Genomic DNA, 15534 nt, shown 5'->3' with positions numbered 1-15534 from the left:
GCCTTGTCATGGCCGAGGCCAATGCTGGGGGCCGGCTTGGGAGGCTTATCACATCATGCGGGGTGATTTGGACTACCAACAGGCCGGCCTCCCACAGATCCAACTGCCTCATTTCATCCATCTTTTCGCAGTAAATTTCGAATCAAATTGGCCTATCTTACCGGATTCGACGTCCGCCTGGGCCGCACAGTGAGGCAGAGTCGTGATATTGCGAGTTGCCTCATGCATCAATCCGCCGTTGAGGGTTCCAACTTTGCGAATATTCTTCCAACTTGGCCTTCGAAATACTTCTACAATCTTCGAATATTGGTTACTCGCAGTGGCCCGGGTTGACTCAGTTGAGAAGATGCACATTGTTACGGGAAGATGCAGTCGGCCTCCGGTGGGCCTCCCAAACGATGATGGTCGATAGAGCAGCTTCGAAGGGTATATATATATATATGTCTACTCATGATACGAAGAAACACCTCATTGACATCTTCATTAGTTACCTGCCACTGTCATCCTTGGGCCTGTTTCTTAATATCTGCATCCTTACAGACCCGACCACATCAACAGTTCCAAGCCGTCAGGTATGTCGCGACGAAGCGATCGTCCTCACAGGCACAGCCGCTCCAGCAGAACTCAACAGGAAGACATACCCATCGACCCAAACCTCACAACTGAAGCCCAGTACCCTGAATACTCTGAAACCCAGGTCTACGCCTCCGCTGGTCCAAATCAGGTCCAATAGAGTACCGATTCACAACTCTCTATCCACGGCTTAAGTGCGCTAGAGAGTCAGGACACAAGCCAAATGGCATATTACATGATACAGCAACAACCTGCGACAGTCAATCCCAATGAGGTCTTACTCAACTCGGGCTTTGGCTACGCATCACAGAGTATTCCCAGTTCTGCCTACCAAACTACCGTCTATGGTATGTTCCGAGAGTTTGAGAGACAAAATACCCCGGACCCTTTATGCCCGTCAGACAAGCATCTAGGTTACATTATTTTGGCTTCCAAAGCATTCGAATACAATGTCCCTGCTACTCAGTGGCCAGTATACACTAACACGTACAAACAGCAACCGAACCAGAAGCCTCGTCTTCTACTACGCAACCCTCCAGCCAATACTACTGCTCAGAATGTGACCGCTCCTTTCCAGGAAATCGAGACTTCAAGTCAGTAAAGTTAAACTCCTAACCGAAAGCAACGAGTGTTTCAGAGCTGACAAGGTGATGCGACAGCAAACATATGAAGAAACACAACAAACCCGTCAAGTGCAAAGCCGATCCTAACTGCAACGTCGCAAAGGCAGAGCAGCGCGACATGGATCGTCACTACCGGGTTTCGCACAAGGTCTACGCAATCAGCAACGGGATCATGGATGAAGATATACCCTGTAGTCTTGAAGGGTGTAGTTCCGAGTTTACGCGGAGGGATAATCTGCTTAAACATTGGAAGAAGGTCCACGGCTATGAGCATCCCGGTAACTGAAAGCAACGTCGGTGTCTGATGTATCTTTCCTTGGTCCCCTATCTCCTACTAGGGAGCGCAGAGCTTTCCTTTGTTTGTTCCGGATCTTGTTTTATTCAAACTTTACCAACTTTCGCTGCTTTGATGCTGGGATGGGAGGAAGGGTAGCATTTCCCCTGGTTTCTCCTTTAGGCGAATACGGGGTTGTGTACTCGCTACCGGCACATACGGATAGTCAGTCACTTTCGAATTACTGTACATCGATTACTTGCAATACATCCCATATTCTGTCTGTGTCATGGAAATAATAAGATGCCGTTCAATTCTCTTTCGTTTCTTCTATTCTATCCCAAGACCAGCCCATACTTTTCCTTCCCAATCATTCATTTAAACGCACTGTTGCCTCCCTCTCATACAGGCACCATAAAACGTATTAGATAAGGGTTCAACGTAGAAAATAGATGTAAATCATCATCAAAAGAATCTTTTAACGAGATACAATAACGACCTGAAACGAATATGCCATGCCCCGTAACGCCTCGTCATTCCTTGTGATCGTATGCCTGATCACTAGAAGTTCCGTCATGAATAGCCTTGTCCTTGTTTTTAGACTGCCGAGAATGGGCAGGTAGCCCCATTGGCGGAGATGGCTCCCGAGCTGGGACATCTTTGCTCAGTGCTAGCGACTGAAGGGCACTTGGAGGCAGAAGCAATGCTCAGATTGTCAACCTTGAACTCCATGTCACCAGTGCTGAAGAGTTCAAAGTGCATGCGGCTTGCATCGACCTTCTGGACCTTGAGGTACTCAGCCATCTCAAGCATGAACTGCTCAGGACCGCAGATGTAGTATTCGGTAGAACTGTGGCATAGGTAGAGATCTTCCTTGGCGACCTTTGCCAGATCCATGCGGAAATCGTGGTCGTAGGTGACACCGTAGACGTCGGATTCGGCGAGGTGAGTCTTGAAGATATTGGTGCGAAAGTTGGGATGGTTGCGGGAAATGCGGCGGACTTGGTCGTAGAAGGGAACGGATTGTCGAGAGCCGTGAATCCAGGAGACGGGTCGGTTAGGTTGGCGTTCGGAGACGGTGTTGAGGATGGACATCATGGGCGTGACACCCACTCCGGCTGAGATGAGGACGATGGGGACGTTGGAGGTGTTGGACATGTCGAGGTAGAACTCACCGGCTGGGTGAGTCAGCTCAACGACGTCGCCCTCGTCCTTCATGTCGATAAGAAGATTGGAAACGACACCGGGGTTAAGAGCATCGCCACCAAGATAACGGCCGCTGCGGGTCATGTGAATACCCTCATCTCTCTTGACAGTAACACGGTAATAGTCTGGTCGAGGAGCCTCGCTCAAGGAATATTGGCGGGACTGGACGTACCCCTTGTCGGCAATGGGGATCTGAACAGAGACGTATTGACCAGGCTGGAAGGGAGGAAGACGCTTACCGTCAACGGGAACAAGATAGAAAGAGTAAATATCATCTGACTCTTCAATCTTCTTCTCGATGCGGAACTTGCGGTAGCCCTGCCACTTACCAAAGTCACGGTAGAGCTGAGCCTCACGACCGATGAGCATCTTTGCCAGCATCCAGTAGGCCTTTGTCCAAGCCTCTCTGATCTGGGGAGTCATAACGGGACCAAGGACCTCTGCGAAGGCAGCAATGAGATACTTCTCGACGATGGCATAGTGCTCTGGCTTGATACCCAAGGAGCAGTGCTTGTGGCACATGCGCTCCATCTTGGGGATGAGCTCTGTGATGTGGTTGATGTTGTTGGCATAGCTGAGAATGACGGCAGTGAGGGCACGAGGCTGGCGACCGTTTGCCTGGTTGACTGTGTTGAAGTAGTCGTTGAGCTCAGGGTGATCACGAAGCATGTTGCGGTAGAAGATGGTTGTGATGCGCTCTCCGTGGTCAGTCAGGGCGGGGATGGTGCCCCGGATGAGCTTGGTCTGTTGATATGACAGAGCCATTGTGATGGTATTTGTTGAACTAGAGGGTAGTAAAGTGTGTTACTACAGTTAAGTAGTAGATGAGGATCTCCTTGAAGAGATTCGCGAGATGTCGAGGGTTACTGCTGTATATGTCAAGATTGAGTAGCAGAACAAAGGAAGGAATGAATCAGAATAATGAAGCAAAGTCCATCAGTGGAAACCAGAGTTTACGAGGGTTGTCCCCAGATATTATATCTTCATGCTTCCGCTTCTCAGTCTGGGTCATGGGCTGAGGTGAGGGTATCGGATGGAGTCAACATCCATCCATGGATGGCTATGGCTATCCATACCCCTGGATGACACGCCCATGGTAATGAGCAGAGATTATCACATTGCGATAAAAAAGCAAAGAGAGTGAGAAAACTTTGAAGTTTTCTCCACAAGCCGTCTATTCCTCGTGGCTTGACATACACCCTCTGTCTCTGGGGTGTATGGTATGGATCTAGGTTGAGGTGCAAGCTCAGGAAGTCGTACGATGAAGAAGCTGGGATGAGGTCCTGTTGGTGCTAAGCTAAACCGCTAACGTTTAGTTGAAGTTGAAGGCTGTTAGTGGGGTCGAGAGCCCTGTACGTCTAGTGGAGGTCCGCCAGCTCCCGCTTTAGCTCAGTGCGGTACTCTCCTTATTACGGCCTCCGGGCGCCGAATGTGAAGAATAAGAGCTGGGGTCTTGGCATTACATGACGGTCTTTAATCGTCCGAGGTTCAATGAAGCGAGGATCGAGGCTGATGTGGATTCAGTAACTAAATCACAAGTAACTCTTCTTTACTGATTTTTACTTATGTTTCAATAACTCAACATCTACGGATATAGCATGTGGCAATATCGAGCACTCAATCTAGCCTGGCTAGGCCTCGACCTACCAAGTCAGTAAAGACAGCAACTAGAACTAACTTGACTCAAGAATTACTAGACAACGAAATAAGAAAACAATAAAACTCGGTCGGCTCCTCGTGGAACTAATTTAGTTCCGAAGTCGCCTCCCGTTTCCGTCTCCGTAGCGCCGGCCCAGCTTGAACATCACTCTGCATTGTGTTGAAGGATCAACTAGTATACCATAACAGGATAGCTATAGTCGTAGCCATGTGGTTAGCCACGCGAGAAAAGATATGCATCATTAACGCATGGCAACCATGTTTGAGGAGGAATGGAACGTGAGAGGTGATGAACCAACAAAAGGCGAAGAAGGTCCAGAACTACATGAGGCGCACATTCTAGACAATGTAGTTAACCCAGCCAAACAGAACAGCAGATAAAAGCAAACAGGAAGCTGATATCACACAAACAAGCAAAAATATCTGCAGAAAGGAGCAAACAGGCCTATTACAGCGTTTTCAACCCATTTGGACAATGTACTGTAACAGAAAGAAAAAGCACAAAATACGACAGGTCATGTATGTATGTACCTTTGCAATTGTGCTGCACCTATTAGCAGATATAGTAGGTAGTCTGGTAGGTATATCCAAAACTTTGGAAAAGTAATTCTGCAGATATAAAACAAATATGACATCGTCTACAGAGTACCTCATGCATAACTAACAGCTAAGTCCAATAAGCGCTGTTGGTTAGCATCGTCCTCGGGAATAGCATCATGGCGCCTACAAACCCAAATAATAGGCTTCTCAAACTAGACCCTTGCAAGATCTAGCTCCTTGTCTCCCACATTCCTCTCAAGCTCAACTGCCAGCGCGTCGGTACCTGGACCGAGTCTTTTCAAACAGCCACTGTGAAACTGCACATGATGGGTGGCACGACTGCAGAAGGTGGCTTGATCCCTGGTCCATGGCTGGCAGAGATGTGAGTCCTGCAAACAAAAGGTAGGGTTATCTGAGGAGGGATCCCTCGACTTCGGAATTGTTGACAACTGGCTGATCAGGGCGAGCGCGAGAGGCTTCGTTAATGATTGTAGTTGGTTACCAAAGATCTAGGTTCAGGGTCTGGGTTGGTGGGTGCTGTATCCGTACCTCACGCGATCATTTATACAGCCTCTAATTAGCGTTGGGGTAAATTACACTACAATGCTCATGACAGCAGGAAACAAAGACCGAGGTTGAACATTTGGGCGTCCGCCATTGAAGAGATCTCGATAGATCAGCAGATTCATGACCATAAGCAGAAACATACAAAGTTTGAGTTGTCAAGAGTTGTTGGAATTCGGGTTTAGACAACGCCAGTTCTATTGGTGCAGGATTCGATATCATGACAAGACATGGTTCCCTACCTCATGCTTATGCTTCCAGAAGACGGCCTGAAATGTTCGATTGCGGAGTTTCCATTGTCTCGTGTCTGGGAGCGAAACAACCCGAAACCACGCGACGAAGCAGAAATGAGTCTTCCGGTCAACGCCGACTACAAAGTCTTTAAACACGGATCCGAGGCTCTTCACTTTCAGCTGTTAATCTAATCTACTGCAGAGGTCCCCAAGAAAGGTCCGTGTTTGCGATCCTGCTCAATGCCTTTAGTGGGCTTTCACTTGTCAAGATCCGCATCAGCCACTCCTAGTTCCCGACGGTTTCAACGTTGTAGATTCTCCGGACCGTGCTCAAATTAATTATGTCCGTTTTCTGTTTATTAATATCCGTTATTTGACAGGAGAGCTAAAGGTCGGCCAAAGTCGGGAGTGTCGGATCATACACCAGTACTTACATACAAATGATAATTCACTGCCATTATGAGACAAGTAACTTGCGTAAACACATCTCTGGTTGGTTCAGGGTCCTCCAAGAGACATTAAAAAAAGGTGATTTTCTCTAGACTGGCATTAGTTAGTGACCGACCCCTGCAAATTGGTTGGTTTGTTTAGCACGTAGGTTGGGTCTCTTGCAGTAACACGCCATATCGGCTCTGGCCGTAACAGCAATGACGCATTTGTGACTCTGATGGAAATCTCATAGAAACTGTAAAGTAAAGAACAGAAATGATCAAAGGTGTGTCCAGTCATATCAGATATAACTAACAATTCCACTTGCCCTCGTAGGATTGGAAAACACATGGCATCTAGACCAAGCTGAAGGATCACATTACATAGCATAACTATTGTACCTGCATCACCAAGACCCCAACAGCCAAGATCCAGGAACCGTCCTAATCTAGACTATTACTTGATTGATATCACAGCCCTGATGAACTAGGCCAAACTTAACTATCACACACGAGTCACGAAGCTATTCCTCCCGCTAATACCGGCACCGTAGCGAGATGACCGAGATGGACGGTTACGCTTCCGCTGACGGAATATCATGACAGGTCATTTACTGTTCGTCCATCACTTGCTTATTAAAATCTCATCCCAACCCATCGTATTCCTATCCGAGTACTCTATAACCAACCAGTTAGATCTGCGATATTAAACGAAAGAGAGAAAATCCTTTCAACGGTCAATCGGCGTTCCCTTGTCTTGGCATGAGCTGCCCTTGGTCCATCAACAGTGACAATAGGGTCCCATACGCAACGCCTTATCATGTAACCTTCCCCGTAGTTATAAAAAGTCTATCTCTCGTCAACCGGAGTTTCTTCAACGGTCGAGTTACAATGAATGTGGAAGATACAATAGATTCGGACCTTAATCGCAGCGAAACTCGGCACCCTGCGGATCCCCTTACCGGCTCGCATTTGTGATATACCCTGGGCTGGGGTATATACCGTACGACGGCGGCGTCCGGGGTGTGTAGAACCCTTGCAAGTGACGAACCCCTGCTGCCACAAACTTTTGCACAGCCGAACAAGGACAAAGACAAGAAGAGCCTCCTCATGTGAAAGGACGTCAGTTCAGTTGTAGACTCAGTTAGCAAACAAGCTAAGGTGGGAATAGTAGCCGTTGAGATGTCGAAGCAAACTTTCCCCTCACCAATGATGTCTTTTCAAATCATATCATATTGAAGCAAACCTAACCAAGTGGCAGCACCATTAATTCTTGCTCCAGGTTTGATTCGTTCTCTTATGATTTTTACTTTTTCTCACCGTTGTATTTTGTACCGGTTGTTCCTGGACGTACATGCAATAATCAGCTCTTTTTTCAGTTGCGACTTATCACAATACTAGATTCTTCGCTTCTGCATGATCTCGCTCTTTCACGTTGATCTCAGGGCATAGTTACACTCGCGTACAAGACCCAGCAGCTCATCGCTTGAGTACGTATCACATTGTGCTTCTCCTGAAAGCCCAACCCGTTGTTGTAAATCGACGATGCCCGGAACTAGGAGCAGACTATCCGTACCCTTTGACCCATTTGTCTCAGCCCTCTTTGAGTAGATACGTACACATCCGAATCTTGGTGTCGACCGAATAGACGAGACCACGGTATTCTCTCCACAAAATTTACTTTCACTCTTCTTCATGCACCAGGCCAGCCTTAACCATTATCTCTCTTGGCTTTGCCCCTTCAAGCTCACAATACTGAACCAGCAAAGAACGAAAAGAGAGAAAACGACAGTAAACCACGGGTCGGGTTCGGTCGTCATTTCTCGGCCGCAGTAGCTCAGGTTCCTTAGTGCCATGCAGACGGGAAACAAGGAAATAATGATTACAAAACGTGGCGTATTATTAAAACGACTTACAAGAAAAAAAAGAAAGTATTGTTGAATCTCAATGGTTTTTTCTCGGCTTCAGGAGAGGGTGGCTAATAAAAGACGAAATAAGCTCTTGGTATAAGACATGTCGTTTTGTGATAGCGTCACTTATAAAGTATTGCTTTTACGGATGGATGGAAGAGCTCCCCTAGTTTCATATAAAGCATATACTATCAAGTTAAATTCAATATTTCGATTCGTCTGCAAGTTCCCATGAATGTCTTCTAGCCCAGAGAACAATGAGCAAGAGACAGGCAGATGTCTTAGCATCGTGGAGACAACGTAGATCATAGAAACCCTTCCAAGGCTCACCCTGTCCATCGACGAACCTTCTCACTCATACTCAGACATATCCTGGCCTTATACTCTATAAATGTTTGTTTCTTGTTCTTGGCTTACATCCCAGCCTCAAAACGATGCCTTGTATCAGGCATGGATGTATCCTCACGCGACTTCCAATCTATCCTGCGTTGTGGCGGCCGTTACTCTTCTTCACCATGTCTCATTATGCAATGTTAGTGTTGTATTTGCTTCTTTCAACAGCCTCTAGTTTTATGAATGGTCTCGGGGACGTCTCTCCCGCACCCTCAATGCTTATGAAACACCTCTTTTTGAGTTTGCTCACGACGATCATACCTCATCTTCCACGTTTCATTCCTCCCTTGCATATCCTCGTGTCCTCCACGTGTTAATGGTCTCCACGTTACATGTTGTAGTTGTATGTTGGACAGCATCCTCTTATTCAGCTGGCTCGAGTCATGGAGGGCTGTTGGTGGAGGACAACTAGACACTATCAAACAATAAACGGTGTGGCGCTGATCCTTCTACAAAACTTCAGCCTGGTACGAAAAAGCAGAAAATTGAACTTAAATCCTATCGGCTATGAATAACGGCAAATGAATACAATACTTCGGGAGCGATGTTTCCGGTCAACGGTGTTGCGACTCCGACGACCAGCCATGTCATTAACCGAGAGTCGAGGCAGATCAATAGCCTATCGCATTTTACTTCGTAAATTGATACGCCATCTCTCACAAATGATAGTTCGGAAAGAACATGTCAGTTTACTTCAAGTTTCATTTCTCATTAGGACTACCAATACCAGCCAAGATACCGGCACGCCACATTATTATGTACAAGTCAAAAAAGTCCTTGGTCAATTCATAATCACACACGCTCCGAGTCCCCGCCTCCTCGCGGCCTTGTCAAAGACCATGGGGAGGCAATGCCTTGTTTGAACAGGCGAACTTTCGTCGTTGGAACCTATCATTGATTTCCGCCTATATTTTTTGTTTACCTGCCCACGCGAATGACACCAGCAGCGATCAGCTTCTGGATCTTGGACTTCACGCCAGGGTTTCTCATGTGCTCGTGAAGAGCCTGAGGGTCTGACTGAGCCTGCTGAAGGATGGACTGCATGACGGGGTCCTGCATGAGTCCCATGATCTACCAAAGTTAGTCAACCGTTTCAATAGTATTTCAGTTATGAATGTTCTTACCTCGGGATCCTTCTGCAGACGCTCTCGGGTCTGCTCTTCCGTCTCGTTATCACGGGCAGAGTACATGGCCGAGAAAGCTTTCTGTTGCTGCTGCTCGATCTCGCGAGCGTTGGCACCGTTGTGGTGCTCCTGGTCGATTTGCTGGGCCTCTGTGCAGGCATCGACACAGTCAGAGTACTTGCGCATACCGAAGTAGGCCTGAGCCTTGCGGATGTAAGCTCGGATGAAGGTAGGGTCCTTCTTGATGGCCGTGTCGCAGTCCTCGAGAGCGCTGGGGAACTCGAAAAGCTTGACGAAAGCCGCAGCACGGTTGCTGTAACCTCGAGGGTCATCGGGAGCTCGCTTGGTCATCTCAGTGTAGGCGGCGACAGCACCAGGGAAGTCCATCTCCTTGAACTTCTTGTTACCCTCCTCACGAGCCTCCTCGGCCTTGGCAGGGTCAACGTAGGCCTTCTTGCCAGCCTCAGTCTTAGCACGCTCAGCAGCACGGAGCTTGTTGAGAACATCAGGGGTTCGGTGCTCAGTAAGAGATCGGTTGTAGTTCTCGACAGCCTTCTCCAACTCTCCCTTGCGCTCATAAGATGTACCAATACGGGCATAACTCTTGGCGATGAGCTTGAAGTCGGCGTAAATCTCACGTCCCTCCTCAACGGCCTTGGTGCAAGCCTCGATGGCCTTGTCGTAGTCGCCCTTCTCGAAGTAAGCAGCTCCCAGGTTGTTCAGGTAGGTGATATCCTTGTAGGTGTCCCAAGCCTTGGTGTAGAGCTCGATGGCCTCGTCGAAGTTGCGCTTCTTGTAGTTCTCGGTGCCCTGTGCCTTCAACTTGTCGGCCTCCTCCTTCTTTTTCTTCTTCTCGAGAGCCTCTTCATCCTCGGGCTCAGGCTCGGGCGTGGGGGCCTTCTTGGGCGCGGGCTGCTGCTTGGGGGCTGGTGGCGCATCGGGCATAGGAGAATCTTGAGAGTCCTGAGCGTTGGGGTCAACGTCCCGCTCGCGCATCTCCAGATCGACACCCATCAAAACTCCCATGACAGTCAGAAGGCGAGGATCGCTGAACATCTCGGCAGCGTTGCTCGGGTTTTGCTGAATCGATTGTAGCTTGGCCATGAATGAGGGGTCGGAGAGGAAGCTGCTGGTCTTGGGGTTGGAAGCCAGCTTCTGCATCAGCTGAGGATCGTTGAACATTTGACCGAGGCCGGCGCCGGGGTCTTGACCTCCGCCTGTATGCTGGTTAGAACAATGAGTCTTCGTGTGTTGGGATATACCACTTACCAACTTCGGCGTCCATGGCCTTCTTAACTGATGCCAGACCACTCTTGAGCTGGGCGTTGTTCGCATCAAGCTTCAATCCCTCCTCGTACGCATCGTTGGCACCCAAAAGGTCGCCCTGTCCGTGGAGGGCAGCACCCTTGCGTCCCCAACCCTTAGCCCAGTCAGGCTTGATCTGAGTGGTCTTCTCAGCATCCTGCAGAGCATGTTCCCAATCCTTCTTGGAAGCGTAGGCAGCAGATCGGTTGCTGTATAGAATGTGGTTTTCGGGCTGAATCTCGATAGCCTCGGTGAACTTGGCGCTGTCCCGCAGTTAGCAACCTCTTGTGTCGTCCCATTCAAGGATAGTAGTAGCCTACACAGCCTCGTCAAAGTTCTTTTCGGCGATAGCCTTGTTACCCAGAGCCTTAAGCTCGTCCGCGGAAGCCATATTGTATGATTATTGACAGAATCTGATTTATGTTTACAGTTTCTGGGGGGTCGCGATGGTGATATTCAAGGTCAAAGTTGCGATGAAATATGAGCGTCGCCCCAGACGATCTTTGGTGGGGAAGTGAGGGCCAGCGATGACTTCTAGCTCATTCGATGCAAGTCTATGGGAGGAAGCTTCCCATTGGATGGAGCTCGCTTACACCACTAGAGCCTCGCCCCGCAGCGGCGTCTAGGCGTCAAAGCTGCTGGGAGGACCCTTGAGGTCAAGTTGGGCTGAGCCTTCAGGGTAACACCAACAAGGAAATAATATATCCAGAAGGTTCTTTGCTGATCAGCAAAGTGGTTGCCTTACACGATAAGTATAATAATAGTGAAAATTGTTCAAGGCATTTATATTCAGAAATGAAATACTTAGTAGGCACAGTTTATGATAAATTGCGGATGTGATAGGCAACATTGTAGACGATTTGCTAGTTCAACACCATGATAGTGAAGAAAGGCAACTATACTTGTAACGTAGTTTCAAAGCCCCACTTTATACCGATTATTAATAGACGTCAACGAGATAGAAACACCGTTAGAAGGAGTTATTAGGAAACCATGTATATGCCCGGTTAGTCTGTACACGCACTGGCTGCACTGGTGGCATCATTATCACATCAGGTCATGGCACGACCTTTACTTCACAGTCACAAATGATTGTTTAAACAACTCCGAAAGGGTGACACTCGATTGAATGAATTTGACAACGCTATGCATACTTTTAACAACAAACTGTACTTAAGGCTTGAAAGACTTGTCATCAACAGTAACTGACGACTCCAAAGCAATGTCACCAGCCGATCTTCCAATCATAAACTTATACTCTCCGCCCTTAACCACCCACTTCTGCGCCGACTCATCAAAGAAGGCAAAGTCGCGGGTACGGACAGGCACATCCACCTTTGTGGTCTCTCCAGGCTTTAGTGTAACCTTGGCAAAGGCAGCCAGTTGCTTCAGGGGATCTCCCTTTTGGGTCTGAGCAGCGCCGACGTAGACTTGGACGGCGACAGCGCCCACGACCTTGCCTGTGTTGGAGACTTTTACGCTGGCAACGTAGTCGTCGCCTGACTCCTTGACTTGTAGATCGGAGTAATCGAATGTGGTGTATGAGAGACCGAAGCCGAAGGGGAAGTTGACCTTGTCCGCGGAGAGACAGTCGAAGTAACGGTAGCCGACAAAGACACCCTCTGAGTAAGTGACCTTCAGCCTGCCGTCGACATGCTCGCCAGGGAAGTTGCCGTGGGCGGGACAGTCTTCGATTCTCTTGGGGAACGTGCAGGTCAGATGACCTTCAGGAGTTTGGGCACCAGTGAGCACATCCGCGATCGAATTACCACACTCTTGGCCAGCGAACCAAGACTGGACAAGACCCTGGATGTCGTCTAACCAGGGCATGGCAATGGCAACACCGGTAGAGTTGACGACGATGGTGTTAGGGTTCACCGCGGCAACCTTGGAAATAAGACGATCCTGGCTGCCGTCCTTGGGTAGGTTAAAGCTAACCTGGTCCTGACCCTCAGTCTCCCAGAAAGGCTCGTGGCCAGTGAAGACGATAGCGTAATCGGCACCCTTGGCAACATCAACAGCCTCTGAGAGGAGGTCGCGGTCGTGCTCAGCCTCGGACATGTATCCTACTCGAAGACCGCATCGTCCCTCCAAGATACCGAGATCCTTTCCTGCCTGTGGTGCAGGAGGCGATGTGTACATGGCTAGCTTGTACTTGCGTCCTGCCTCTAGTGAGACCATGAACTCAGGAGGGTTGACACCACCGAAAAGGAAACCCATCGCATCACTGCAGCTCTCCTTCTGCTCGAACACGACCTTGTCGTCGATAAGAAGCTTGCTGGGACCCAGTCCGGAAACAGTGAAGTAGTACTTGGCGGTCTCCTGAGCAGTAAAGGTACCCTCGAGGGTCACGTCCTTGTCGCTAAAGCCGAAGCCGCTCAGAAGAGACACTTCAGAGTTGGCATGTCCAGATCGAACCTCAATAGGGTTGGGGTTGCCGGGCTCGAAGATCTTGAAGGTGAAACCAGGGTTACCGTCCAAATCGACGACATTATCAGCGATTGGGGGAAGCATGCGGAAAGTGTGAGCTCCTGTCAGACTGTTAGCAATTGGATCTCAAAGTGCTCGGTTTCCGAATGACTTACCCTTGGCATAAGAAAACTCAACACTGTCACCGAGAGCCTCGTGAAGAGCATCCCAAGGAGTAACCTTATAATGGGCATTGACAGAGGCACTACCACCACCATGGGCCATGCCAATCTTGGCATGGCCAAGAAGAGCAATCTTCTTGCCCTTAACCTTATCCTTCGACAGAGGAAGAATATCGTCCTTGTTCTTCAGAAGAACCATGCCCTTGGATCCAGCCTCTCGGATTAGAGCCTGGTGCTTGGGGTTGTTGATAGCTCTCTCGTCAGGGATGCTGGGATCCTTGAAGCAGTTGAGGCGCTCGAGGAACTTGAGTACACGAGTCGCACGCTCATTGATGGTCTCTTCAGAAGTCTTACCAGCCTTGATGGCAGCGATAACGGCCTCGGTGCTCCTCCAGCGGGTAGGACCGGGCATCTCAAGATCCAGACCAGCCTCGAGCGATTCGGCAGTAGAGTTAACACCGCCCCAATCACTCATAACAAGACCGTCCCATCCCCAATCGCCACGGAGAACCTTCTTTAGCAAGAATTCGTTGGAGTCTGCATGGTGTCCGTTGACCATGTTGTAAGAAGTCATGATGGCCCAAGGGTTGGCTTCCTTGACAGCGATCTCAAAGGGACGGAGGTAGAGTTCCCGAAGGGCTCTCTCGCTAATGGTCTCGTCAACAGTCAGACGCTCAGTCTCCTGTTCGTTTGCAGCGAAGTGCTTGATGGTAGCCGAAACACCCTGATCCTGGAGACCCTGAACAACTCTGGCGGCCATCTTGCCAGTCAGAAAAGGATCCTCTGAGAATGACTCGAAGTTACGACCGCCCAGAGGATGACGGTGTAGACACATAGTGGGAGCAAGAAGACATCGAGCACCCTTGGAATGAGTCTCTTCGGCAAGAGCAGTACCGATCCTCTTGGCCAGGTCGACATCGAAGGTGGACGCCATTAGACATGCGGCAGGGAAGCAAGCAGCGCTTGTGCCGTCAGCGAAAGCAGCTCCTCGAGCGCCATTAGGACCATCCGAAGTCTTGACGTTGGGGACACCCTTTGAAGGGATAGGAATGGTTTCCCAGAGGTCCTTTCCGGCGAGAAGTGAAATCTATAGTTCAATTGGTTAGTTGACTGAGAAGGACAATGACGGCGTATAAGTGAGACATACCTTCTCCTCAAGAGTGAGGGAAGAGAGGATGGACTGGATATCAACAGAAGACATGTTGATAGAGATGAAGCCAATTGACTATAGAGAAGAGAGAAACAGCCATGATGGAATGAGGAGGATGAGCTTCTTTAATAGACAACTGCACAACCCCTCAAGCCCATGACGAGTTCCCCAGCCATACCTCGATGAATTCAATTCACCCGACTCATCCGCATTTCAACCGAAGATAGTACTCATGTGCCATTGAGTACCCGCTTTAGATGCATCTGTCTTGGATGCGGTGTTGTGCTATTGGATCACGAAGACGCTGGTTCCTTGATTGATACGGGGCTTAGTGGTGAGTTTAACGATGCTAGTCAAGTCTGGCCCGAAGCTATTCCGATGTTTCGACGGAGCTTTGCCATTGGGTGTCTCAAGCTGCTCTAAGTCTTAAGACAGCCATGATTGTGTACGTGTCTTTGGTGTGATTTCAAGAATTCAAAGTTTGATACTATTATGAATTAAATAACTGTTTATAAAATAATGGTTTATATATAAATTCTAGTACGAGTCAGATCTACAACACTCGCCGGGTAAATACAGTGAGTGAATGACAAGTGGACAGGTGGAGAACCCCCGTCCGGGCTGGTGTCTTTCTTCCGGGGCCCCTGAAGGATCGCCATTGACAGCTGCAGAGTCGGAGCACTAAAAGGAATGGCGCCAGTTACATGTGCATCGCGTTATATGGCAGATGTGCACTCATAAAGTGTTGTAAGTCTTCCATATAAAATGATACTACAACTGTTTCTTAAACTTCATGATTATCTACAAGTCGTATCAACATTCCTATAAATATCCTCGTATCCCTTGGCGAAACACGTAAACATGCCCCTTGAAACTATATGCCGAGGATTATGCGTCTCAAGCCTCCCAGACAAACTCAAAACATAGGTGGTGCTTTTTGGCTTCTTAGCAGTGACGCAAC

General features: G+C 48.7%; 4 protein-coding genes across 4 annotated transcripts; 1 reads left to right on the top strand and 3 right to left on the bottom strand.

Annotated features, from left to right (window-relative positions):
• Window positions 1-606: 606 nt before the first annotated feature.
• On the top strand, window positions 607-1743 carry B0J16DRAFT_3778 (uncharacterized protein). The gene is made up of 3 exons (XM_046130871.1): window positions 607-920; window positions 1070-1166; window positions 1233-1743. Exons 1-3 carry the CDS (start codon window positions 797-799, stop codon window positions 1480-1482), a joined length of 471 nt encoding a protein of 156 aa, XP_045988286.1. The 5' UTR covers window positions 607-796; the 3' UTR covers window positions 1483-1743.
• An 11-nt stretch (window positions 1744-1754) lies between these two features.
• Window positions 1755-3894, bottom strand: B0J16DRAFT_326346 (globin-like protein). Its single transcript, XM_046125993.1, has one exon. It carries the CDS (start codon window positions 3439-3441, stop codon window positions 2068-2070), a length of 1374 nt encoding a protein of 457 aa, XP_045988285.1. The 5' UTR covers window positions 3442-3894; the 3' UTR covers window positions 1755-2067.
• Window positions 3895-9059: 5165 nt separating this feature from the next.
• Window positions 9060-11368, bottom strand: B0J16DRAFT_326341 (uncharacterized protein). The gene is made up of 4 exons (XM_046125992.1): window positions 11153-11368; window positions 10797-11095; window positions 9528-10744; window positions 9060-9474 (listed from the first exon to the last, which is right to left on the bottom strand). The coding sequence occupies exons 1-4, from the start codon at window positions 11221-11223 to the stop codon at window positions 9322-9324; spliced, it is 1740 nt and encodes a 579-aa protein (XP_045988284.1). The 5' UTR covers window positions 11224-11368; the 3' UTR covers window positions 9060-9321.
• A 566-nt stretch (window positions 11369-11934) lies between these two features.
• Window positions 11935-15034, bottom strand: B0J16DRAFT_326338 (glycoside hydrolase superfamily). The gene is made up of 3 exons (XM_046125991.1): window positions 14571-15034; window positions 13418-14510; window positions 11935-13363 (listed from the first exon to the last, which is right to left on the bottom strand). The coding sequence occupies exons 1-3, from the start codon at window positions 14622-14624 to the stop codon at window positions 12006-12008; spliced, it is 2505 nt and encodes an 834-aa protein (XP_045988283.1). The 5' UTR covers window positions 14625-15034; the 3' UTR covers window positions 11935-12005.
• Window positions 15035-15534: the final 500 nt, after the last annotated feature.

This window comes from Fusarium flagelliforme (assembly GCF_020744385.1).
Source record: "Fusarium flagelliforme strain FIESC 12 MPI-CAGE-AA-0113 chromosome Unknown B0J16scaffold_1, whole genome shotgun sequence".
In the NCBI taxonomy this organism is placed as follows: domain Eukaryota; kingdom Fungi; phylum Ascomycota; class Sordariomycetes; order Hypocreales; family Nectriaceae; genus Fusarium; species Fusarium flagelliforme.
Note: the sequence above shows the minus strand (reverse complement) of the source record. Positions and strands in the feature narration are given on the sequence as shown.